General features: G+C 40.2%; 2 protein-coding genes and 1 long non-coding RNA gene across 4 annotated transcripts; all 3 read right to left on the bottom strand.

Annotated features, from left to right (window-relative positions):
• Positions 1–2: 2 nt before the first annotated feature.
• On the bottom strand, positions 3–1881 carry LOC125473675 (probable microtubule-binding protein TANGLED). The gene is made up of 4 exons (XM_048576867.1): positions 1726–1881; positions 1405–1547; positions 1218–1276; positions 3–976 (listed from the first exon to the last, which is right to left on the bottom strand). The coding sequence occupies exons 1-4, from the start codon at positions 1804–1806 to the stop codon at positions 147–149; spliced, it is 1113 nt and encodes a 370-aa protein (XP_048432824.1). The 5' UTR covers positions 1807–1881; the 3' UTR covers positions 3–146.
• A 1298-nt stretch (positions 1882–3179) lies between these two features.
• Positions 3180–24282, bottom strand: LOC103965348 (kinesin-like protein KIN-14S). 2 transcript variants are annotated; one of them, XM_048576851.1, is made up of 13 exons: positions 7447–7591; positions 7236–7319; positions 7002–7055; positions 6677–6828; positions 6428–6524; positions 6079–6342; positions 5684–5963; positions 5165–5326; positions 4775–4990; positions 4628–4665; positions 4373–4536; positions 4177–4290; positions 3180–4093 (listed from the first exon to the last, which is right to left on the bottom strand). In XM_048576851.1, exons 1-13 carry the CDS (start codon positions 7451–7453, stop codon positions 3320–3322), a joined length of 2406 nt encoding a protein of 801 aa, XP_048432808.1. In that variant the 5' UTR covers positions 7454–7591; the 3' UTR covers positions 3180–3319. The 2 variants fall into 2 exon arrangements, with proteins under 2 accessions (XP_048432808.1, XP_048432811.1); XM_048576854.1 differs by lacking the exons at positions 7236–7319; positions 7447–7591 and adding an exon at positions 24129–24282.
• On the bottom strand, positions 22876–23943 carry LOC103965352. The gene is made up of 3 exons (XR_007255493.1): positions 23887–23943; positions 23082–23705; positions 22876–22958 (listed from the first exon to the last, which is right to left on the bottom strand). It is a non-coding gene; the product is annotated as an uncharacterized LOC103965352 (long non-coding RNA).
• Positions 24283–24918: the final 636 nt, after the last annotated feature.

The following is a 24918-nucleotide window of genomic DNA, read 5'->3' as shown; positions in this document are numbered from 1 at the left end:
CAGAAAGGAAAGAAAATTTGATCTAACATAGTTGAAAAATGGAAAGACAAATTCGCACCCATAAGAAAAAAATTGAACAATGAAAATTCGAAACTATGGACATCAAGAAAATATCTGGTATAAAAGAATCAAACCAAGCCAATTTCTCAAATTCTCCGAGCTGAAATTCCCATTGGAATCGAGGACGTTGGACGCTGTTTCAAACCATGCATTACTAGTCCTCCCTCGCTACTCTTCTGCAAACTCTTTCTGCTCTTCAATGGAGACACCAACCTAGTTGCCAATCTCGAAGGAGAAAATGACCTGCGAAGTTTTGAGGCAGTCGACATCTTTGGTGACTTCTTGGCTTTCGTTGGAGACAGAGAAGAAACCAATGGAGGGCTCCTGATCTTGATCTGAAACTTGGAAGATGAAGGAAACTTCGAAGCAGAAGGCGGGGACTTGATCAAGAACTTGTGCGGCGTATGAATCCGTGGCCTATTATTACTGCCATCATTTCTACCAATGACTGGTGATCTTGTTCTGCAGAACTTCTGCTGCTGAGAAGAATCCGAAGCCGAAAACAAGGGGTTGGGAAACAACACACTTTTTTTAGCCCATGGCCTATTTTTCGGAGACACTCGATTTGCCAAGTATCTGTTGTTTTCTTTCTCCATTTCCCTCTTGTGTGGAGGTGAGACCTTGAAATTGATCCTGGAACGAGCCCGTTGGAGTATCGGCGAACCAGATTCTGATCGAGTGGATTGAGACTTGTTGTGCTTCTCCTTCTTTCTTCTGGCTCTGAGCTCTGTGTTTTCGGGGTTTTGCCTCTGTTTCCTCTGTTGTGTCATTGGGGTTTTGGGGTCTTCTGAAGTGGTTTTCTGGGGTTTTTTACCAACTGCTGCTATTATTTCTCTTGCAAACTTACTTGCTTGTAGGATTTCTCCAACTGTTTCGTCGACCAGCATTGCAGGCAGCGACATTCTCTGCCACTCCCCTGAAATATAATAGCAATGATGTTATTGCCCAATTCAACAAAATCTCGCTCTATTTGGTTCCAGATCAGGTCAGGATGGAAAAAAACAAAATTTTGTAGATGCAAGTTAGGTTAGTTGGTCGTGCCGCCAGACCCTTTGCACTGAGTTAGAATCCCCTCCTCGCAATTAAAGTAGTTTGGAATATCGTCTAGTTAGCCATTTGCCCCAAATCTAGAGAGAGAGAGAGAGAGAGAGAGAGACCTCCTGCATTTGCAGGAAACTTGCCAACAGGAGATTTTCTAGGGGCTGAACCTTTAATCCTGCATAAGTAAAAAAACCCAATTGAGTTTCAATCTCAAAATTGACCAAAACTAATGAAAAAACCAAAAAAAACCAAAGCCGTTTTTTTTCTTGGTTTGTACAGATCAAATTCAAGTCAAATTCTTGCCTCGCAGTTTCTTGTTTACATCGGAGGCTAGTCCTGAGATAACCTCGAGTGCTCCTTGGGCTGAGACTCACTCCAGAAATCACCTTCGTACCGCCCGAAACTGTGTACTGCAGCTCCTGCAACCGAGCCATGCATCTATCCACCTTCACAAACCCACAAAACAACACAAACCCATTAGTTCAAAACACTAGAAAATCCTCGAGAGATGTTCAAATTCCACCAAAGATCAATGCCGGAAATACAAAGAACTGAACTTTGAATTCTGGGTTTTTTTGTTTTGAAGGAAAAAGTTGGAAGTATCTCAGTTGACGTAGCTCTCACCTTCTTCACTGTTTCCCTGAGGAGAAGAGGATTGAGAGGGGCTACCATTTTCCTCTGCTTTGGTGGGGTTCTCGCAACCATTTTATTACTTAAGACACACACACACAGAGCAACTCTCAGTGGGAAGTGGGTCTTCAAGATCGATCTCTCTCTCTCTCTTCCTTTCTCTCTTTGGTTTCCCCTTTGGCTTTCGCAGTTAGTCTTCTAAGTGATGAAGTCAAACGGAGTTCGAAGCAACGGATATTTTGTTTATGTTTCTCTTTAGGTGTCCAACGGTCTAATTTCTCCAACCAATCACACGCAAACGGCTACTTTTCGTTTTCAATTTGGCCGTCAACTTTTCCTCTCTTGAAAGGAGAACCAGTGATTACGCATAGATCTGACGGTCAGCGTTTGACGAAAAAAGAGATCTAACGGTTGATACTCTTTCTTACTTTTAGTTATTGTACAGCTGCACTCCATGAACCTCCATGGATACTATGTACAAATTTGAACCACATATTTTGTAATTTCATTTTCTACTTTCACTAAGAAAATATTGTCTTCGCCCTTTTGAATTGCTCATGAATAACTTATATTTAATGTTGTGAAAATTGACTTTTGCAGTTGCGTAAAGTTAATGTGAAATTTTTTACCCAACTAATTAAGAATGTAGATTTAAAATCTCTGCAAAGATAGATGTGTAGGGATCAATGTTTTAAAAGGCTAGCCTCAGGGCGCGCCTAGGCGTCCTTTAAGGCTGGGCGCGGGGGTTGCTGCCTCTGTTTTGAGGGAGTGAGCGGAAGGAGTCGCAGGAGGCGCCTAGGCGGCAGAGGCGCGCCTCAAGGCGTCCAGGTGACTCTGTTTGGGTTTTTTATTTTTTATTTATTTTTTACTCCCAAACCCAAATTTTGGGTAGGTTTTAACTGCCTCATACCTCTTCCTTGCACTATCATCTCTCTACCTTTTTTTATATTTTTTTTTATATAATGGATGTGTGTGTTGTCTGCGTGCATTGTTATATGTATGCTCATTGTGCTTTTCATCTTCTATTTAATATATATAATATAATATATGTGTGTGTATATATATATATATATATATATATGTGTGTGTGTGCGCGCGTTCAAGGTGATTATTGATTAATAATTTTTTTTAATATAATATATGTGTACACTCAATGTATATATTAAAAAATTTGGATCAGCCTCACACCTCACACCTAGGCCAAGCTATCCCTCGGACGCCTCGCCTCACTCACACCTCACGCTTTTAATACACTGGTAGGTATGAGTGAACGGATGCCCGTCGCCCATCCCTTGCCATCCCACCCGGTGACCCGGCGAAGATGGTTCATGGCCTATGGATCTTCATGTTTTCTCATTGCAAATTGAATTATCAGTCTAATTTGTGAAGGTTATCATACGATTCTTGAAATCGAAACTTTCTTGGTTCAACAAGGAAACGCTACAAAGTGCTTCAACAACGAAATGAATGATTAGTAGGCAAGAAGCATACATTTTCAGTACTATCACAATAGTTCCAAGGTAGAAAAAGAAAACAAGAACATTTACTGTTTCAGGGTGTTTGAAAATATAGACAATGACGAATTGATTCATTGCATGTCATTTGAAACCCGGGGAGGCAGTAACAGTGATGGCCTTCTGTTTTTCATGCTTCTCAGCTTGAGTGGACTCCAAACTACTGGTTTCCGTAGTAGTGCAACAGCTGCTGGATGCCTCGCTGCTCTGACTGAACCAGCCAATATCGGGGGACTACCCATGAACTTGCTGCTTCTCCTCATTGTGGTTGGTGTTGTCTCTGCTTCCGACTTCAATTCAGGCATTGGGGAGAACAACCTTGAGTACCGTGCCCTTCGTGGATCCCTTGCGAAAGATGGTCTGTCACTGTTGGATAGAGAGGCAGAGGTGTGGAGGGGTGTTATCATGTGAGAGCTTGGCTCAGGGCGATAGGTAGCAATGGAGACCCGTCTCTTAGGCTGAAGAACCTGTTGTGTTGTTGCAGTTGGAGGTCTGACAGCAATGGAGATTCTTCTCGGTAAAATTAGGCTTTTCTGGCTTCTTCCTGCCAGTGCTGTTGTGGAGATATTTTCTTTGCCACCCACTGAAGATGGGACGGAGGTTGTAGAGCTGGTTTTTTTGGGAGGTAAAGCAGATGATGGTGGGGGCATGAAGTTGGAAATTCTTCGCAGGGGTAGCCTCGCTCTTGGAGGAGCCAAAGGTGGTTTCTTCTCTGCAACAGTTTTCTGGGCTCCTTGTTTCCGGAATGATGATGCTGAAGACTGATGAGAAGCAGCTGCAAAAGCTCTAGTCTCCTGTTTCAGTCTGGTCTTCCTTTCCTCAGCCAACTGGTTCTCAAGGTCTCGATTCTACCAAAAAACTTCAGTTATGTAACTATGAACAACCAGAAGTTCAATAAATCCCATGAGTTGTCGTCTTGAAGATAGATTACCTTTTCTTGTAGATTTCTGCAAATGTGTTCCCTCGCAGCAAGCCTCAACTGCAGAGACTGTATGCAGTCCTGTAGTTTCTTGGTTTCTTTCTCGTCATGTTTAGCCTTCTCAGCCTGTTAAATTGGATATTAAAATTTTTGTAATTTGAAACCAAGATAAACTAGAACAAAGTATGCTTTAACTTATAACACATACCATTTGTTTGTACTTGAACAGCTCACTGAGGTCTGCCTGTTTGCGAGCAGGGCCACTCTCTATTCCCCTCACCCGGCTGGCAAAGTTCAGTGAACACAGTGTCTCTCCAAGATCTGAGGCACTCGGGCTGATTTGGACAAACATCAAGGTTTTGCAATCTCCTCCTGCAAATCCAATTTCAATTAAAATCATGCATGTATAACCAATTTATAGGAGCCATTCACATTGAAGTGAAATATTACTATAAAGGCTCACCTAGAGAACTCTGCAGCATATGAGTAAGCTTTGAATTCCTGGTTTTTGCAAAAGAAGAGAAGTTTAGATATGGTAACCAAATCCTTGTGTGTGTATGAGAGAGAGAGAGAGAGAGAGAGAGAGAGAGAGAGAGAGAGAGAGAGTTGCCTGTAAGGAATGTGGGCTGTTTTAGATGCAAGGGATGAGATAACATCGCCAAGGGCCGAGAGAGATTTATTTATAAACTGAGATTCCTTCAGTCTTTCACCTTCAACATCAATCCTCCCCACACGCTCACTGCCAGCCAAGTCTACGAGCCACAGTTGACTCCTTGTCTTTTGCCCGTTTATCAAGTTCTCCCCCTTCACTGTCACCCGCAACAAGCTGCAGAAAACAAATTTTCACTGAATGTTGAATGAAACCATAGAAAGAAAAATTGGTTGCCTCATGTTTCCTTATATTCTCACTGATTTGAAACATTCAGTGTACGCGTGCCTCAGCATTTAATTTAGAATCTGACAATGAAGACATTAAGGAGATTATGAGCATGAAAGTTACCAATGAGATCGGCTGCTCTGCTCGTTAGCACTGGTAGATCCAACAGATCTAGCTTGGCTTCCAGACTTTAGCAGTTCCCACATCTCTTCAAAGCCATAAACACGCTCTTGAACAAGTCCTGGAACATCTAAGGTTCCATCTGCACATTGCTTTATTTCCAACCTTTGAACAGATAAACACAAAATAAGTACACCTACCATGAATCAACATTACATATCCTCCAACTGAGATTCTTAAGATTGCCAATAGATAAACATAAAAAAGGTCGGACCTTTTAAAAATAAATGCATTTAAACTCGTTCAAGTGTTGGGAGTGGTGAAGATCAAATATAACCTATTTGTCCAATTCTCTACACTAATTCCCAAGCAAGGATTCCAATTGTCAATCAGAGGGCAATTTGGTTCAACATCTTAAGAGCCCAAACTGTGTGTATGTTGATACTTGATTCAAATAAATAATTTTCTATATGCAAGGTTGCAAAGTCTACTCAGTTAACATCAAAGCAGAAGAAAACTCACTTCTTTGTCGGTTGATTTGTGTTATCGACCAAGAGGTCCCTTATCTTCTCATTATAAACTTCTAGCATACTAACACATAACTCATATCTCATTAAGCCACCTCTGTCTTTTGAAATCCGAAACAACTCCTCCAGAGTCCTGTAGTTAACACCTCTGTTTTCAGGAGTACCCTCCATCGTAAAGGTCTTGCCAGTTCCAGTTTGTCCGTAGGCAAAAATGCAGACATTGTAGCCATCCAACACCGAAGTCACAATAGGTTTCGTTTGAGCAAAAACAGCCTCTGGACGTTTGAAAAGCTCAATATGAACAATTCAAAGTCTATCTACAAGTTATTCATCCTAACAAAATCAACTGCTAGACAGTGCAATTACAAATCAGTATGTGTTCTCATGTACCTTGATTGTCCTCCGGTCTGAAAACATGGTCAAACTTGAACTGCTTTTTGGAGGAATCAGAACAAATGACCTGTAACTCATTGTCTAGGGAGGATTCGAATTCAACAACGGAACCTGATGCGCTTGAAATTTCAGTTTGATTCAAAGGTCTACATCTGCAGAAAACTCGGATGTTGCCTTTAAGCTCAATCATTTCATTGTATAGTCTCTTTCGCTCAGACGACTCATCTAGGTACTTCTTCTTTAAAAGTTCATGTTCAATACCTAGATAACCGGAAACAACCAATTACAATCAAAGAGAGAAGGAAAGTTAGAAAATAATCGCAAGTGATCAAAATAAAAAGCTCACTTAGAAGCTGAATGGTGTTTAGAACTGCAGGGTCTGGAAAGGAATTCGTTGTGAGCTTGACTTCGTCAGACAAGGCAGTGTGCTCTCTCTTCAAATCCTAAAGAATAAGAACAAAACCAAAAACGTTTATTGCATTTGTCGAAAGATTCAAAACAGAAAGAATATACAAATATACAAATGCTTCCATTCACTTTCTAAGCTTTCCTCAAAGCGACGTAAACAAAATACAATGGTATATTAAAGAATCACCTGAATTTTGGTAGTCAAATCAGTGATCTTCTGCAAAACTGGAAGAACCATCTGACCTGGAGAACCTTCTTCAGTTCCCTTCGACGTGCTACTCTCACCAATCAAATCAGAATCACCATCGACGGGTTCGGTAGCAATATAGGGAGTACATTCTGAAAACAATGTTATAATTAGAGCCTGAATTAAACGACCACTAAAAAACATTAACATTTCCATTTTCTTTACAACTCAACTACTCAATTGAAATTCACAATTGAAACATTCCCAATTTCCATTAAAAAAAAAATTAAAGATTAAAAAACCAAAAATTCCAGAAATTAGCCACCTCTGTTGCTCACGTCACTGTCCAACTGGGTTGTAATCGTCTCTAGGGTTTTAACTGAAGAAAAAGGACGAAATCGGATCAGAAAATTTCCCAATTGTACATTTTCTAGGGCTGGAAAATAAAATTAAAACTTGAAGCATTAATAATCGAATCCAAACCTCAAATTCAACGTTTTCTTGTAATTCAAAAAATTAAAAAGGGGGAAAATTGAATAAAATAAAACAAAAACACAACCTGGGCCAGAGGTCGAAGAGGACTTGGGGTCGTGATCTGGAACGACGTCTTTGCAGATTTGGGGGAACATTTCCACCGTTTGATCTGAATTAAAGCAGAAAAATTCGCGATTATTACATTGCTCGCTCGACGATTTAACAAGAAATTAAATAAAAAGACAAGAAAAAATTGAAGAGAGAGAGAGAGAGAGAGAGGACACTCAGGAGAGTACCTTCCATGGATTCGAATCACAGCAAGAATGCGAGTTCTAGAGAGAGAGAGAGAGAGGGTAGTGAATTTAGACGAAGATCTCAGAGGGCTAGAGAGAGAGAGAGAGCGTTTGTTTTCAGGACCGGAGGGATTTGTGAGGGTGGGGTTTTGATTGCATTAAAGTTTGAATTGAGTGAATCTGAGCCGTCGGTTTAAATGGGAGGGAGTTCTTTCTTTCCAACGGCTATTAAAATTTTCTCGGTGAACCATTTCGAAATGGCCCAAAAGGGTTGTGTTTTCCTCTTACACGTAGTCTGCTTATTACAAAGTCTGCACTGCACACTCCAAGCCGGAAGGCAAGCAGCTGAAAATCATCAAAACAATCACATCAATTCAAATTATGCATTGAAAATTCACATTTACAAAAAATTAACTACTTAAACGATTCGTTTATTAAGATTTTAGAGAGACGGATAAACATCCTACAACTAATTAGTCCAACGCCAATACTCAATTAACAATTGAATGATTTATTTGCTAAAATTTCAACGAGTCTGACTAGCGTCCACTACTAATTGATCAGAACACTAATATCGGTCACCAAACAAAAGTAGTTTTACAAAACCCAATAAAACTAATTCATCCCCCTTGCATTCGAGTTTCAATTTGCATGCCGTAGTGTACATTAGTTTAAAATAGAATATTACTCTTAAAAAACATAAAAAAATATAATATCACTTAATCTTTTTGTATTACTTGTAAAAGTGTTAAAGTATGAACATTCAGACAACTATTGTGGATAATTTGATAGGATTTCGTTAATCGTTTATGTACCATGGATGGAGCTAACTTTTTGGGACAAGGATGTCTGCCCTCTCACTTCCGGTGCCCTCCTGTTTGTGTAGTCACGGTTAAGCCACGTCAACATTTTATATTACTATTCATTTTTGTCTTATTATCTCTCTAAAAAAAATATAATATAAAATGTTGACGTGGCTTAATCGTGACCACACAAAACAGGAGGGCACGGGAGGGCATCGGAAGTGGGAGGGCAGACAATCTTTGTCCAACTTTTTGTACTTGCGGATATTAATGTCAGAATATTGTAGTGTCTTATCTCTTTACTGAAAAGTAGAACCACATTTCAAGGTGTATTTTGCAGCTAAATAATGCTAGGCATACTAATTTTTTAGATCAAATTTACAAATTATATGATGTGTCACTAATAAAAATAAACATGTTAATCAACACTTAATCAATAATTCAATCTTCTACAACCACGTCATATGATTTACAAAATTTGATTTAAAAAGTTAAATCTCTCTACTACTATCCTTTAGTAATTGGTTCTACCAGTTAAGGACGAGAATGTTGCTTCATATTAAACGGACGACATGAAACTGAGCGTCGTTTTTGCGTTCTCACTGACTGGGCCTATTAGGCCATTTCAATAAAAATCTTACCTTGGAGAAAATTCAAGACCACTGACCTTTTATTAGTAGGTGCTGCACTTGCCTCGACCCACTTAGAAACGTATTCCATAGCCACAAGAATGTATTTGTTCCCATGGGACAATGCGAATGGTCCTATGAAATCAATGCCCTAAACGTTAAATAATTCGACAACCATAATACTCTGCTGTGACATCTTAGTTCGCTTAGACTGATTGCCCACTCATGGACAACGATCACAAGCTTGACATCAAGTATTTGCATCCTTAAAAAATGAAGGCTAAAACAATGCTCTCTGCAAAATCTTAGTTCATGTCCTCTTCGGCCCAAAATCTATATCCCGGCCGCCGATATGGGAGGATTCATCTAAGGCTCTCTTTTGCTGCTCGTTCTCCTCTCTCAAGACCCGAGCAGTATCGTTAGCCCCGCCCACAGCTCCAGAGCAGCCTGAAGTTTCTTTGTGGCAGCTTCGTTCACCTGCTTCCTAGGCGCTCGTTCCTTTGCTCTAGCTAAGCACTCTTCTTTTTTACCTTCTCGACAGTCCTCCTGAAGGCCCGAAGCTTCATCTCCTTAGCTGCCAAGGCATCTTGAAGCCTCTTAGGTCTCACTCGAGTTTAACACTTTACTTTTTTTCGGAGAAGAGGTGTCAGAGCCCCTAGCATTGAGCAAAAAGATCATGCACATGAAAAAGATTATGACAATTAACTAAAGAAAAGACGTTTCGTAAGCATAAGGTTATTTGCTTGTGGGCGTTAGGAAGAAAAACTTACTCCAGCCTATAGATCCAAGGCAAATGCTAATTGCTTATGGGCGTTCCCCTCGATGCACGGTGTCCCCCAAGCGAGGTACTGACAGTCGAACCTGACCCCTTTATTCTTAGAGGAGTGGATACGCTGATTGCCAATCACTTAAAAACCGAGGCCTCTAGCTTATTTCTAGCCGGGTGCTTGCCCAAGGATTTGTTCCTACTAGCGCTTGGAATGGTTTGCACGGACGGAATAGCCTTGACTGTTAAGTTGAACACCCGACCTACTCTCGCTGACCTAATTTTTTTCCCCATAGCTCGGCAGACAATTTGCTTGGCAACGTACGAAGAAGTTAGAAATGAACAAGTAGAAGTGAGTCCGTTCAGATCAGGGACAAGTATGGAGAGACCATGCAATTTAATTTTTAGAAGGCCGATCATTTGTAAATAGGAGTCGGTTAGGATAATGGTAATGGAGAACCACCAACTGAAGCTCTTCCTCCTTGGAGAATGATATCTGCCCAAACCAGTCAACTACAAAGAAAAAATGAGGGAAATTATACTTAAGTTAGAAAACTCATAAGAGACTACGAGACACTAGGATACTGAGGAGGCAGACTATGTTGTTACAACCCTTATTCCTAAAGCACCTAGCAACCGGAGCGTCTGTTGCTTCTACCTTAGCCGAGCTTTCCCAGTTGCCACTCACAAGGAACCAGCTCTACTTGTAGGAATGTTGATTTGATTTGTTTACAAATAGTAGACAGGAGCTGAGCATGTGGCAGAATCTATCCTGGCTAGGACTGTTCCGTAGTTTATCGTAGTGTCGGATAAGGGCAAGGCGAGGGTCGACTTTGAAAAACCGACATAGGTTATGACATGATGGAGGAAGGAACCAAACGTCAGATATGAAAAGCACATAAAAAAAGCTAGCCAACCGTGTGGCTATCGGCTAGGTTTTTCCCCTGCAAACAGGGCTCGGATGATGACATTAAAAATGATGCTATACAATGTCTGAACTCTTTTAACTAGGCACTTGCGACCGAAACTGGGAACTTGTAATGCGCAGCCCTCAAATGCGTTAGGCAAGCCTACATTTCCTATTTTGTTGAGGGCTACAAGGTTGGCATAGTGCTCAAAGTCTTCTTGGCGATAGTCGGAGGTAGACCCCAATCACTGAAAACAAAATAAGGCATTAAATTAATACCAGCACCTAGATCACTTAAAACATGTTTAAAATCAGAAATACCCGATATGTAAGAGATAGTAAAACTCTTTGGATTTTTCTTTTTCGATGGCATCATGTGTAGTAAAAAAACTACACTGCATTATTCCGTTAGAATCACTTTCTTGAAGTTCACAAGTTTCTTCTTGTTTGTAACACATCCCTAAAAAAAACTTTCATATGAAGTAATCATCTTTATAACATCCAACAATGGTAGGTTGATTTGAACATTCGTTAGTGTTTGCATGAAGTCCTTCAATTGCTGATTTTGACCTTCGATTTTAACCTCTCGAGGTATGGAAGCGGGGGATCATAAACACGCTCATGCACTGGTTTTGGTGCTACAATGGGCTCGACAATTGGCTTTTGTGCAGCTGGTTGTGTTGTCTCTTTGTCTTTTCCTCGGTTTGGTCATCTTCACTGTTTTCAACTTTTTCAACAACATAAAGTCCTCACTGCACTGAATTCTGCTGACCCCCTCGATTAGGCACCGTTTGGCTGGGAAATTTGCCCTTTTACCTTTCAGAAATCTGACTCACTGATTGCCCAAATTGTTTCTCTAGATTAGGCATGTTAACATGCTAATAGCGAATTGGTCTTCTAAGGTCCGTTTGGGTGGCGCAGCAAGTTTTTAGGACTGCTGAAACGATTTAACTTGTTGGCTTCCAAGTTCTAACCCACTTGAAATTAGGATGATCCCTCCATCCCAAATTGTAATGGTTTGCATCAAGGTCGTTCTAGGGCCTCTGATCATTATTCAGCATGTTAACAAGTTCCTCCACAAGTTCAAGATAAGCATCCTTATGTGCGCAACCCAGTCTATCATAAGTGCGCATGTTGCAGATTATAGAGAAATTTTTCAATGTAACCAATACACAAGATGGTACACCACGTGTCACTATACAAGTGGTGGGATATGTGTGTTAAAAAATTAATAACTTAAAAAATAAAATTTCTCATCACTTATATAAAAACACATGATGTACCCTCCGTGTTCCGGTAGCAACGAAAAATTTCTCCAGATTATACAAGCTGCTACCGCAGGTAGTCGCTGCTATGTAGGTGCAAAATTTTGCTACATAATCAAGTCGAAATTTGCATCAAATTTCTTTTTCCATCTTCTCAATCTGTGCAGACATGTGTGGAAATCCCACTGACATCTCGAAAATACCATTTTTTTTGGTTAATTCTTTGTTGCCCATTGTTAAGATTCATTGGCCATCATGTCAAATAATTTAAACGCCTCCCTAGCTGACTTAGAAGACAACGATCCTCCAGTCGGAAGGGTGACCTTCTCCTTTGGCGTGGACAAAAAAAGACGAATTAGCTTGATAGTTTCAACCAAAAACCCCTGATCAAAATATTCTTGCATCCCACCTAAAGTTTTGTGATGTGCATACATGCATCCTCGTTCTACAGCCCATGAAACGTAATTTTGAGCATATGATGCTTGATCTCGAAGGCATTGCCTTTCTCTTGTTCTGGATGCACAATACAGCTTGAGACTTTGATTCTGCTTTAGCCCGTTCCATAAGACCCACTCCAACCATGGGCTAAAACCTATAATTCCCTTTCCCTCCCCTCCTCCCTCCCAAAAAAAAAAAAAAAAAATCCACTCCAACCTATGACCTAAAACCTAAAACCCAAAATAGCAAAGTGGACCCCAGCAAATGAGACTTAAAACGAGGCTGTGAAGCCCACTGCCCATTCCCTACTCGCCTACGCGCTGCACACGCTAGGCAATTTCTGCTGCCCAACAAACCCACGTGGGGTAGTTCCCCTGGGTGTCAGACCATTAAGTAGCCCAACGGCTCGATTTAAATGGGCTGTTGGTTAATTCAACGGTCCATGTTCAATTCTTTTTTTTTTAATTTTATATTTATATATTTATTGAATCCAATGACTTAGATCAAATATAGTCAAATCTAACGGTAAAAAAAAATAAAGATCTAATGGTTTAAATTTAAATCCAACGACTAAAATAATTTTAAAGAGTTATTTAACTTATAATTCAACCAAAAACTCTATAAATACCTATATATTTGTTCAAACATCTACACAAAACTCACTTTTCTCCTACAATTCTTCCAATTTTTCTTTCTACCATTTCTTCTCATTTCCAAATTTTTTAAGATGGCAAAAGAGCATGTTAGAGGTCGTAATTGGACCTTTAACGAAGATATTGCTTTATGTTTGGCATGGATTTCTGTTAGCGAATATTGTGACATCCCACATCACTCAGGGGAGTGATCCTTATATGTATATTCCTATCCTTACCCAGCACGAGGCCTTTTGGGAGCTCACTGGCTTCGGGTTCCGTAGGAACTCCGAAGTTACGCGAGAAGGAGGCTAGAGCAATCCCATGATGGGTGACCCACTGGGAAGTTGCTCGTGAGTTCCCAAAAACAAAACCGTGAGGGAATGGTAAGTCCAAAGCGGACAATATCGTGCTACGGTGGTGGAGCGGGCCCGGGAAGTGATCCGCCCTGGGCCGGGATGTGACAATTTGGTATCAGAGCCAATCCCTGGCCGGAAGTGTGCCGACGAGGACGTCGGGCCCCTAAGGGGGGTGGATTGTGACATCCCACATCGCCTAGGGGAGTGATCCTTATATGTATATTCCTATCCTTACCTAGCACGAGGCCTTTTGGGAGCTCACTGGCTTCGGGTTCCGTAGGAACTCCGAAGTTAAGCGAGAAGGAGGCTAGAGCAATCCCATGATGGGTGACCCACTGGGAAGTTGCTCGTGAGTTCCCAAAAACAAAACCGTGAGGGAATGGTAAGCCCAAAGCGGACAATATCGTGCTACGGTAGTGGAGTCGGGCCCGGGAAGTGGTCTCACCCGGGCCGGGATGTGACAAATATGGTGTTGTCGGCATGGATCAAAATAGAAAGGTTTTGTGGGGTAAAATCGTTGATAAGTTCCATGAAAACTCCAATGTTGGTCGAAGGGAAGTTGGTGGTGTTTATGATCGGTGGAAGATTATCAACAAAGCGTGCACTTTGTGGAAGGGAAGCTTGGAGAGAGCCATGATTGGTATGCTTAGTGGAAGGGGCTCCTCATAAATTGTGAGTTTCTTTGTTGATATTTTAGTTGTCATATACATAATAGTATTTTGCAACTAATTGTTTTTATGTATTTGTTGCATAGGGTGACAAAGCAATGACAAATTACAAGACAAGAACTACACCAAAAAATCAAGCATTTAAGTTGCATCATGCTTGGAACATCCTCAAGGATGGTCCAAGGTGGGGAACCGATGGGAACCAACAATGTGGAAGATTATTTCATAATGAAGCCCCACCCCCAAATGATGTCAATGAAGGTGTGAATTTTGCCGACAATGAAGGTGTCGAACAAATGACCCCAACTTCTTCTTTTGCAAGGCCCCTTGGTAGAGAAAAGCAAAAGGAAGCAAAGAGAGAAGGGAAGTCCCAATATCCGATACGTGCACAATTTGCTAGCGAAATTGCAAGAATGAACGAAAATCATCTATCGGTAGGAAGAATAGGCCCAAATGCGTTTGGCCATGAAGGAAGAAGGGAATAAGGAGTAAAAAAGGTTCGAAATTAATTTAATGATGGAGGACCTAGACAAATACACTTCAAAGAGGAAGAAATACTTACATGGTAAACAAAAGGATATTTTACAAAGGAATGTCACAAGGAGTATATTTCAAGATGATGATTCATCTCAAGACTATCACCCAAGTCCATCACCAATTCAAGATGGTGGATATCATTATTAAGTTTATGTGGTTTATTAATTGCTTTTTTTTTCTTTTAAAGTTTATGTGGTTTATTAATTGTCATTTGTATTAAGTTTATGTGGTTTATTAAATGTCGTTTTTCAAAATTTATCGGAATTTAAATATTTTTAGGTTAAAATGTTCATAAAATTAATTTAGGATAGTCTACATAATTTTTTTTTTTAAAGTTAATTTAAAAAAAATAGCTTTAATTCATTCTTTGATAATCTCGTGCTAAAATTTTAGGCCAGAAGGTTGGAGCAGAAAAGTTGTTTATGGGCTAAAACCTAAATTTTTTGGGCCAAATATTTTTAGGTTTTAGGTTAGGGTTGGGTTTAGGGTTGGAGATGGTCTAATCTCCCGAATTTGTTTTCCCTTCAGAAGCGTACTCCAAAAGTTAAGCACTGACATATTTGTTCTCCAAGTAATCTCCGCGATGCTCTACCAGCTCAAAAACTTGGCAGCCGAGCATGGATATACCGCCGGTAAGAATATAAAGAAACTCCGGTATGAGGAAAGGGAAGTTGTCTTTCGCAAATTTCTTGAAACGAGACATTTTTTTGTGGCAACGTTGGAATGACTGATGTTGATGCACAAAATCAGTCAAGACTTTGGAACAACGTAAATTGTCAAGTTTGTGACATTCGTTCGGTTGCTCCAGTCACCTGGTGAGGATAATATGTAACTAGATAGAGATAGAGAAGCAAACACAAGATGTATGTGGTTCACCCTAAGTCTGGCTACATCCAAGGAGTAGATGAGATAATTATCATCATTGGGTTTCGATGACTAGTTTAAGTACAATAATGACATTAGGGATTAAATGTAGGAGAATGGTCTTTTTTTATAGTTGAGGAGAGTCTCCAGCTTTTGTCTGCGGTCGATGTGGGACTCTATGAGCTTTATTTTGATGTTGACATGTGTCATGCTATGGTTGGCCTCCTAGTTGGAGGGAAACTCTTGTGCTTCGGCAGGGGTGCCTCAACATGAACCCTTTAGTGGGTCCTTGAAGGTATGAAATTGACCGGTGCTTTGTACTTTCGGAATTGGTCAAGTATGGTACAAACAGTGCTCCCCTAAATTCCTGGGGTGAGGAAAGCTTCTCGGTTGGGGACTTGCAGAATCCAAGTCATTGAGTAATCACGAAACTTCTGAGCACTGAAGTGTAGTTGCACATAGTAGAAGTCCCCCAAGTCTCCGGACGAGGAGAGTTGCCGAAGGAGTTGCCTTATTTGTTGTTGATATCACACACCTTCGTATATGTCTCAACCCAAAAATATTTCAAACTAGTTTAAGCTTCACAAGACCTAACATTTTTATACATAAAAATGAAGGCCAAAGTTTTATAAAACCCAACGCCTTTAATTTTTAATTTTTTATTATTTATATATAGTAACAGTAAGGCCCAGGTAAGAGGAGCAGCCCCATTTTCTTTTGCATAGGTCGGCGCAACTTTTTAATCATAGCCCTTTTTTTTTTTTTTTTTTTTTTTTGAGGGTTGGAAATTCGAACCCTAGGTTTAGACTTAGGCTTTGCTACGCCCTTATCCCTAGCAGGTCAGCACCCTATTTCGAAACCTGAGTCTTATCCCCCTTCCCTGTCGTCCATCCCCTATTAGAGCAACTCCAGCGTTGGAGCCCTCCCCCCAAGCAATGCACTATTCAATCCACCTAATGAACAGTAACTGCCCTTAATGAACAGTAAATAGCCCTGGAAATAGGCAATAAAATATTAGTATTTTTTTTTATTTATAAAATAATACAAAATAATTTTAATTGTAATATCGTATAAGATTTTTAATCGTTCTCGTTGCGCCACGTGTCATTATCCGAAGTATTATTAAATAATACAAAATAATTTTATTTGTAATTTCGGATAAGATTTTTAATCGTTGTCGTTACGCCACTTGTCATAAAATCCGAAAAGACAATTATTGGGGATGGATTTCCGAAAAATTTTTGAATCGTACTCGTTATGCCACGTATCATTATCCGAAAATACAATTATTGGTGATGGATTTCTGATAAGATTATTAACCAATTACGTCGTGCCACGTGTCATAATCTGTTCACAATCTTTGAGGATAGATTTCCATCAGATTTTTAACGAATGACGGCATGCCACGTGTCATAATCTGGTCACAATCTTTGCGGATAAATTTCCATCAGATTTTTAACGAATGACAGCATGCCACGTGCCATTATGTACAACCTAATCCTTTCTGAATCTTCTATATAATCCATCCTCACAAATCTCACACCAATTTTCTCAAGATCTCTATCATTATTCATAGTTTCTGCTTCATTCTTCACAAAAATCTATATCATTATTCATAGATTCTGCTTCTTTCTTACAATGTCTTCTTCTTCCTCAAGGATGATGTGGGAATTCGATCAGGAAGAGGAAGAATTGTTTAACCAATCAGAAGCAATGTTCAATCAACAGGGGGCAAACAATAAGAGGGAAGAGGATGATGAGCGTATAAGGAGAGGGTTTAGGGAGAGATGACGAAGTAAGAATGGGCAAAACCTCACATTCCCGTCGAGTCATCCAAGCTGCGGCTCAGATCTGCAGGCCCAGCCGTTCCAGAAACCTTGATAGAAGTAGGCAACGACGAGGTATGGAACTCTTGGATGATTATTTTGTTCCTAATAGTGCATTCCCTGATACGTACTTTAGACGTCGTTTTAGAATGGAACGACATTTGTTCAACAAAATCATGATTGCTGTTTGCAACCATGATTCTTATTTTGTGCAAAAGAAATATGCTTTTGGTGTTATGGGTCTACTGCCTGAGCAAAAAATTATTGCTGCCTGGCGGATGCTTGCATATGGAGCATCTGCAGACCAAGTGGATGAGATAACGAGGATGGGGAAATCAACCATTCTTGAGTCCCTGATGAGGTTTTGCGGAGCAATCGAATCTATCTACACCGCTGAGTACCTCCGCAAACCTACACATATGGACTTGGAGCGGCTGTTGAAGAAGGCGGAGATGCGTGGCTTTCCTGGGATGATTGGAAGCATTGATTGTATGCACTGGACGTGGAAAAACTGTCCAAGTGCATGGCAAGGCGCTTACGGGGACAGAAAAAGAGCAAAAAGTATCATTCTGGAGGCGGTGACATCTTTTGATACATGAATTTGGCACGCCTTTTTCGGGGTCCCGGGAGCTCAAAATGACATCAACGTTCCTTGCCCAATCCCCAATGTTCAACGATGTCCTGCAAGGAAAGGCACCAAAAGTTACGTATGAGGTCAACGGACGTAGGTACGATCTTTTGATACATGGATTTGGCACGCCTTTTTCGGGGTCCCGGGAGCTCAAAATGACATCAACGTTCCTTGCCCAATCCCCAGTGTTCAACGATGTCCTGCAAGGAAAGGCACCAAAAGTTACGTATGAGGTCAACGGATGTAGGTACGACGGACCATACTACCTAGCTGACGGCATTTACCCGCGATGGTCAACATTTGTCAAAACAGTGCCACGTCCGCGGAGTGCAAAGGAAAAACACTTTGCAAGCTGTCAAGAGGGGTGCAGGAAGGATGTGGAGCGTTGTTTCGGTATCCTCCAAGCTCGCTGGGCGATCGTCAGGGGTGCTACTAGATTGTTTGATGTAGAGTCGCTTCGATCCATCATGATGACGTGCATAAGCATCATGATGACGTGCATCATTCTTCACATCATGATGACGTGCATCATCATGTTGTGAAGAATGATGCACGTCATCATGATGGATCGAAGCGACTCTACATCAAACAATCTGGCAGCACCCCTGACGATCGCCCAACGAGCTTGGAGGATACTGAAACAACGCTCCACATCCTTCCTGCACCCCTCTTGACAGCTTGCAAAGTGTTTTTCCTTTGCACTCCGCAGACGTGGCACTGTTTTGACAAATGTTGACCATCGCGGGTAAATGCTGTCAGCTAGGTAGTATGGCCCGTCATACATACGTCCGTTGACCTCATACGTAACTTTTGGTGCCTTTCCTTGCAGGACATCGTTGAACACTGGGGATTGGGCAATGACGTTGATGTCATTTTGAGCTCCCGGGACCCCGAAAAAGGCGTGCCAAATCCATATATCAAAAGATGTCACCGCCTCCAGAATGATACTTATTTGCTCATTTTCTGTCCCCGTAAGCGCCTTACCATGCACTTGGACAGTTTTTCCACGTCCAGTGCATACAATCAATGCTTCCAATCATCCTAGGAAAGCCACACATCTCCGCCTTCTTCAACAGCCGCTCCAAGTCCATGTGTGTAGGTTTGCGGAGGTACTCAGCGGTGTAGATAGATTCGATTGCTCCACAAAACCTCATCAGGGACTCAAGAATGATTGATTTCCCCATCCTTGTTATCTCATCCACTTGGTCTGCAGATACTCTATATGCAAGCATCCGCAAGGCAGCAATAATTTTTTGCTCAGGCAGTAGACCCATAGCACCAAAATTATCTTTCTTTTGCACAAAATAAGAATCATGGTTGCAAACAGCAATCATGATTTTGTTGAACAAATGTCGTTCCATTCTAAAACGACGTCTAAAGTACGTATCAGGGAATGCACTATTAGGAACAAAATAATCATCCAAGAGTTTCATACCTCGTTGTTGCCTGCTTCTATCAAGGTTTCCGGAACGGCTGGGCCTGCAGATCTAAGCCGTAGCTTGGATGACTCGACGGGAATGTGAGGTTCTGCCCATTCTTACTTCATCATCTCTCCTTATACGCTCCTCATCCTCTTCCCTCTCATTGTTTGCCCCCTGTTGATTGAACATTGCTTCTGATTGGTTAAACAATTCTTCCTCTTCCTGATCGAATTCCCACATCATCCTTGAGGAAGAAGAAGACATTGTAAGAAAGAAGCAGAATCTATGAATAATGATACAGATTTTTGTGAAGAAGGAAGCATAAACTATGAATAATGATAGAGATCTTGAGAAAATTGGTGTGAGATTTGTGAGGATGGATGATGGATTATATAGAAGATTCAGAAAGGATTAGGTTGTACATAATGGCACGTGGCATGCGACAATTCGTTAAAAATCTGATGGAAATTTATCCTCAAAGATTGTGAACAGATTATGACACGTGGCATGCCGTCATTCGTTAAAAATCTGATGGAAATCTATCCTCAAAGATTGTGAACAGATTATGACACGTGGTGCGACGTAATTGGTTAATAATCTTATCAGAAATCCATCACCAATAATTGTATTTTCGGATAATGACACGTGGCATAACGAGTACGATTCAAAAATTTATCGGAAATCCATCCCCAATAATTGTCTTTTCGGATTTTATGACAAGTGGCGTAACGACAACGATTAAAAATCTTATCCGAAATTACAAATAAAATTATTTTGTATTATTTAATAATATTTCAGATAATGACACGTGGCGCAACGAAAACGATTAAAAATCTTATCCGATATTACAATTAAAATTATTTTGTATTATTTTATAAATAAAAAAAATACTAATATTTTATTGCCTATGCCAGGGTTATTGAAGTGTAACGGTGGAGATGCAAATGCTATTACTAGGGCTATTTACTGTTCATTAAGGGCAATTACTGTTCATTAGGTGGATTGAATAGTGCATTGCCTGGGGGGAGGGCTCCAACGTTGGAGTTGCTCTTATCTTCTTCCTCATTTTTGCCCACAGCCTTGTGTAACTCACCCTTAAATGCGATTTTTCCTTTCAAACTCATGAAAGGTCTCCGCAATTCCATCCCCAAATTTTAAAGCATTAAAAGCTTAATCCACATTCACCTGCAACAACTTCAGATCAGCAGAACAACCTGCAACTGCTCAAACCCAGGTTGAAACATGCAATCGTGACTTCCAAATCGCGTAGCTCGCGGGCATCGGTTTCAGCCCAAGCCTTCTAACCTTATCGTAGTGGGTCGTTCTACGAAGGAAAGGGAGTGGGGGAGGTCACGTTCGAAGGAGTATTTTTGGTGAATTTCTTTTTTAATGTCATCTTGCAAGCCTCTATTGTAGGGGAAAAACCTAGCCAACCACCACACGGTTGGGTGGCCTTTTTTGTTGAGCTTTTCAAATCTAACGTTCGGTTGCCTTTGCGGGTCCATCGTGTCATAACCCACGCCGATTTTTCAAAGTTGACCTTTGCCTTGACCTTATCTGACGTGTCTCGTGGTCTGTTATGAGTTTTCTAACTTAAATACAACTTTCCCCTTTTTTTCTTTGTAGTTGATTGGCCTAGGCAGATCCCCTTCTTCGAGGAAAATGAGCTTTAGTTGGTGGTCATCACTTATTTGTCTTCTAGAGAAATTTCAATTACCGTTATCCTAAGTGACTCATGTTTACAAGTCGTTGACATTCTAAGAAGTAAATTGCATGGTCTCTCAATACTTGTCCTTAATCTGAATGAACTCACTTCTACTTGTTCATTTCTAACTCTTTCGTACTTTGCCAAGTAGATTGTCTGCCGAGCTATGGGGAAAAAGACTAGGTCGGCAATAGTAGGTCAGGCGTTCAGCTCAGCAGTCACGACCCTCATCCTCGGTACGTGTAGAGCACCATTTTAGCGCTAGGAGGAATAGATCTTCGGGCAAGTGCCCAGTTGGAAATAATCCATAAGCCCTGGTTCCTAAAAGACTAACAGTCGGTGCCTCCGCTCCTCTGAGAAAAAAAGGCTCTATTTGCTTAATGTCAAGGGCTTTGACACCTTTGCTTCGAAAAGAAGCAAAGTGTTCAACTCGAGCGAGACCTAAGAGGCTTCGTGATCCTTTGGTAGCTAAGGAGACAGAGCTTAGGGCTTCCAGGAGGACCATCAAGACGGTAAAAAAAAAAGAGTGTTAAGCTAGAGCAAAGGAACAAGCTCCTAGGGAGGCAGGTGAGTGCTACTGCCACAAAGAAACTTCAAGCTGTTTTGGAGCTATGGCCTAAAGATACTGCTCGGGCCTTGAAGGAGGAAAACAAGTAGCATAAGAGGGCCTTGGATAAAACCTCCCAAATTGCCAGTTAGATTTTGGGCTAAAGAGGACAACAACTAAGATTTTGCAAATTGGGTTGTTTTGGCCTTCACTTTTCAAGAATGCAAATAATTGGTGTCAAGTTTGTGATCGTTGTCCACGAGTGGGCAATCAGTCCAAGTGCTTATTGGGAAGCAACCCAATTTTCTAACACTAACTTGAAAAACATCCAAAAGATACATTTCGTTTTCAATTTTGTTTTCTTTCATGATACTAGTTTAAAATTTTGTATTTTTAACTATTTTTTTGTGTGTACAAATTGTTAGCTGTGAAAATCCTTGTTTGTAATAAAATTTGCTTAGTGTGTTTTTAATTAGAAAAAGCATTTGTTCTGTTGGATAAAATTCTTATCTTTTCAAAGAAAAATTTTGCTTAGAGAAACTTCTATTGTGAAAAAATAAGTTGATAAAAACAAGTTAGTGACTGAAAAACTTTGGGCTTTTGCAGGTTGCAATCATCCATATAAGGCGGCCCTATTTCATCTAAGACGTGCAAGGCAAATAAAGAAAAACTAGATCCTGCATGCAGCAACAATTCATTCATTCACATCAACTACAACAGTTCCAAGACTATCATATTCCAAAAAATTTAAGTAGTTCAAAGCACTCGAATTTCACGCAGAGGACAGGCAAAGCAGACAAGCAGATATGGGTTCCTAGCCTATCATCGAATTGCCAAGTCTCTAAGATCATTCCTAATCTTGTTTATTTAGTAGTTAACTCCTATACATGTTTCTAAGCACAGTCACAGCAAGCAACAGTTATAAAGTGGGTTTTCAGAAAGCATACTAGCGCAATTCCAACGAAGCAGCAGTTATATATCCTCCAACTGAGATTCTTAAGATTGCTAAAAGATAAAACATAGAAAATGTCAGACATTTGAAAACTTATAAAGCATTTAAACTCGTCGAAGTGTTGGGAGTAGTGAAGATTAAATATAACCTATTTGTCCAAGTTTCTATGATAATTCCTAAGTAAGGATGTCAATTGTCAGTCAGAGTGCAATTTGCTTCAACATCTTAAGAGCCTAAAACTATGCGATGTTGATACTTGATTCAAATAAACAATTTTCTATATGCAAGGTTGCAAAGTCTACTCAATTAACATTTAAGCAGAAGAAAACTCATTTCTTTGTCGATTGATTGGTGTTATCGACCAAGAGGTCCCTTATCTTCTCATTATTATTGACTTCTAGCATATTAACGCATAACTCATATCTCATGAAGTTAACACCTCTGTTTTCAGGAGTAGGGATCGTAAAGGTCTAGCCAGTTCCAGTTTGTTCATAGGCAAAAATGCAGACATTGTAGCCATCCAACACTGAACTCACAATAGGTCTCGTTTGAGCAAAAACAGCCTCTGCACATTTGAAAAGTTCAGCAAGAATGATACAAAGTTCTAGCTAAAAGTTATTCATCTTAAACAATCAACTGCTGAGTATTAGACAGTGCAATTACAAAATCAGCATGAGTTCTCAGCTACCTTGGTTGCCCTCAGGTCTGAAGACATGGTCAAACTTGAACTGCTTTTTAGAGGAGTCAGAACAAATGACCTGCAACCCATTGTCTAGGGAGGATTCCAATCCAACAACGGAACCTGATCGGCTTGAAATATCAGTTTGATTCATAGGTCTAAATCTGCAGAAAACTCAGACGTTGCCTTTAAGCTCAATCAGTTACTTCTTCTTTAAAAGTTCATGTCCAATACCTAGATGTCCCTAAACAAACAATTACAGTCAAAGAGAGGAAGGAAAGTTAGAAAATAATTGTGAGTGATTAAAACAAAAGGTTCACTGGAGGAATTCGTAGTGAGCTTGACTTCATCAGACAAGGCAGTATGCTCTCTCTTCAAGTCCTAAAGCATAAGAACAAAACCATAAACGTTTAGTGAATTTGTCGAAAGATTCAAAACAGAAAGAATATACAAATGCTTCCAATCACTTTCTAAGCTTTCCTCAAAGCGACATTAACAAATCAGCGATCTTCTGCAAAACTGGAAGGACCATCTGACATGGAGAACCTTCTTGAGTTCCGTTCGACGTGCTACTCTCACCAATCAAATCAGAATCTCACTCGAAGGGTTTGGTAGCAATATCTGGAGTACATTCTGAAAATAATGATATAATCAGAGCCTGACTTCAACGACTCCCCAAAAATTTTCCATTTTCTTACAACTTAACTACTCAATTTCAATTCACAGTGTAACATTTTAGTTGAAAAAAAAAAAAATCCCAATTTCTTTCAGAAAATTAAAGATTAAAAAACCAAAGATTGCAGAAATTACCCACCTTTGTCGCTCACGTCACCGTCCAACTGGGTTGTAATTTTTTCTAGGGTTTTAACTGAAGAAAAAGGGGTGAATTCGAATCAGAAAATTTCCCGATTCTAAATTTTCTAGGACTCGAATATAAAATAAAAATTAAAAGAAGCAGTAATAATCGAATCCGAACCTCAAATTCAACATTTTCTTGTAATTCAAAAAAAAATTAAAAAGGGGGCAAATTGAATAAAATAAAACAAAAGCACGAACCTGCGTCAGAGGTCGAAGAGGGCTTGGAGTCGTGATTTGGAACGACGTCCTTGCAGTTTTGGGGAAACATTTCCGGGTGCTCTCTCGACCATTTAACAAGAAATTAAATCAAAAACAAGAAATAACTGGAGTGCGAGAGAGAGAGAGAGAGAGAGAGAGAGAGAGTACCTTCCATGGATTAGGATCACAGCAAGAATGCGAGTTCTAGAGAGAGAGAGAGAGAGAGAGAGAGGGTTGTGAATTTTAGACGAAAATCTCAGAGAGCTAGAGAGAGAGAAAGAGACCGTTAGTTTATAGGACCGGAGGGATTTGTGAGGGGAGTGTTTTGATTGCATTGAAGTTTGAATTGGGTGAATCTGACCCGTCGGTTTAAATGGAAGGGAGCTCTGTGTTTCTAACGGCTATAAAAAGTTTTATCGTTGGACCACTTTGAAATGGCCCAATAGGCCCAGTCGGTAAGAAGGCAAAACCACGCTTAGTTTCACGTCGTCCGTTTAAAAGGACGCAACATTCACGTCGTTTATTAGTAGAACTAATTGCAAAGAGTAATATTAGGAAGATCGACTTTTAAATTAAATTTTTGTAACCATATGACGTGATTATTGATGATTAAATTATTACTTAAGGGTTAATTAACGTACTTATTTTCTAATGTTGACACATCATATGATTTGAAAATTTGATCAAAAAAATTAGTGTGCCTAGCATTACTCAATTGTAAAATAAACTGTGAAGTGTGGTTCTACGTAAACAATTAACGAAAGCCTAATGAACTTATATAAGGGTTGAT

Source organism: the organism of the source record quoted next, unplaced genomic scaffold (assembly GCF_019419815.1).
Source record: "Pyrus x bretschneideri cultivar Hongxiangsu unplaced genomic scaffold, Pyrus_bretschneideri_v1 Contig11, whole genome shotgun sequence".
NCBI lineage: Eukaryota > Viridiplantae > Streptophyta > Magnoliopsida > Rosales > Rosaceae > Pyrus > Pyrus x bretschneideri.
This window is presented reverse-complemented; position numbering and strand designations above follow the sequence as displayed.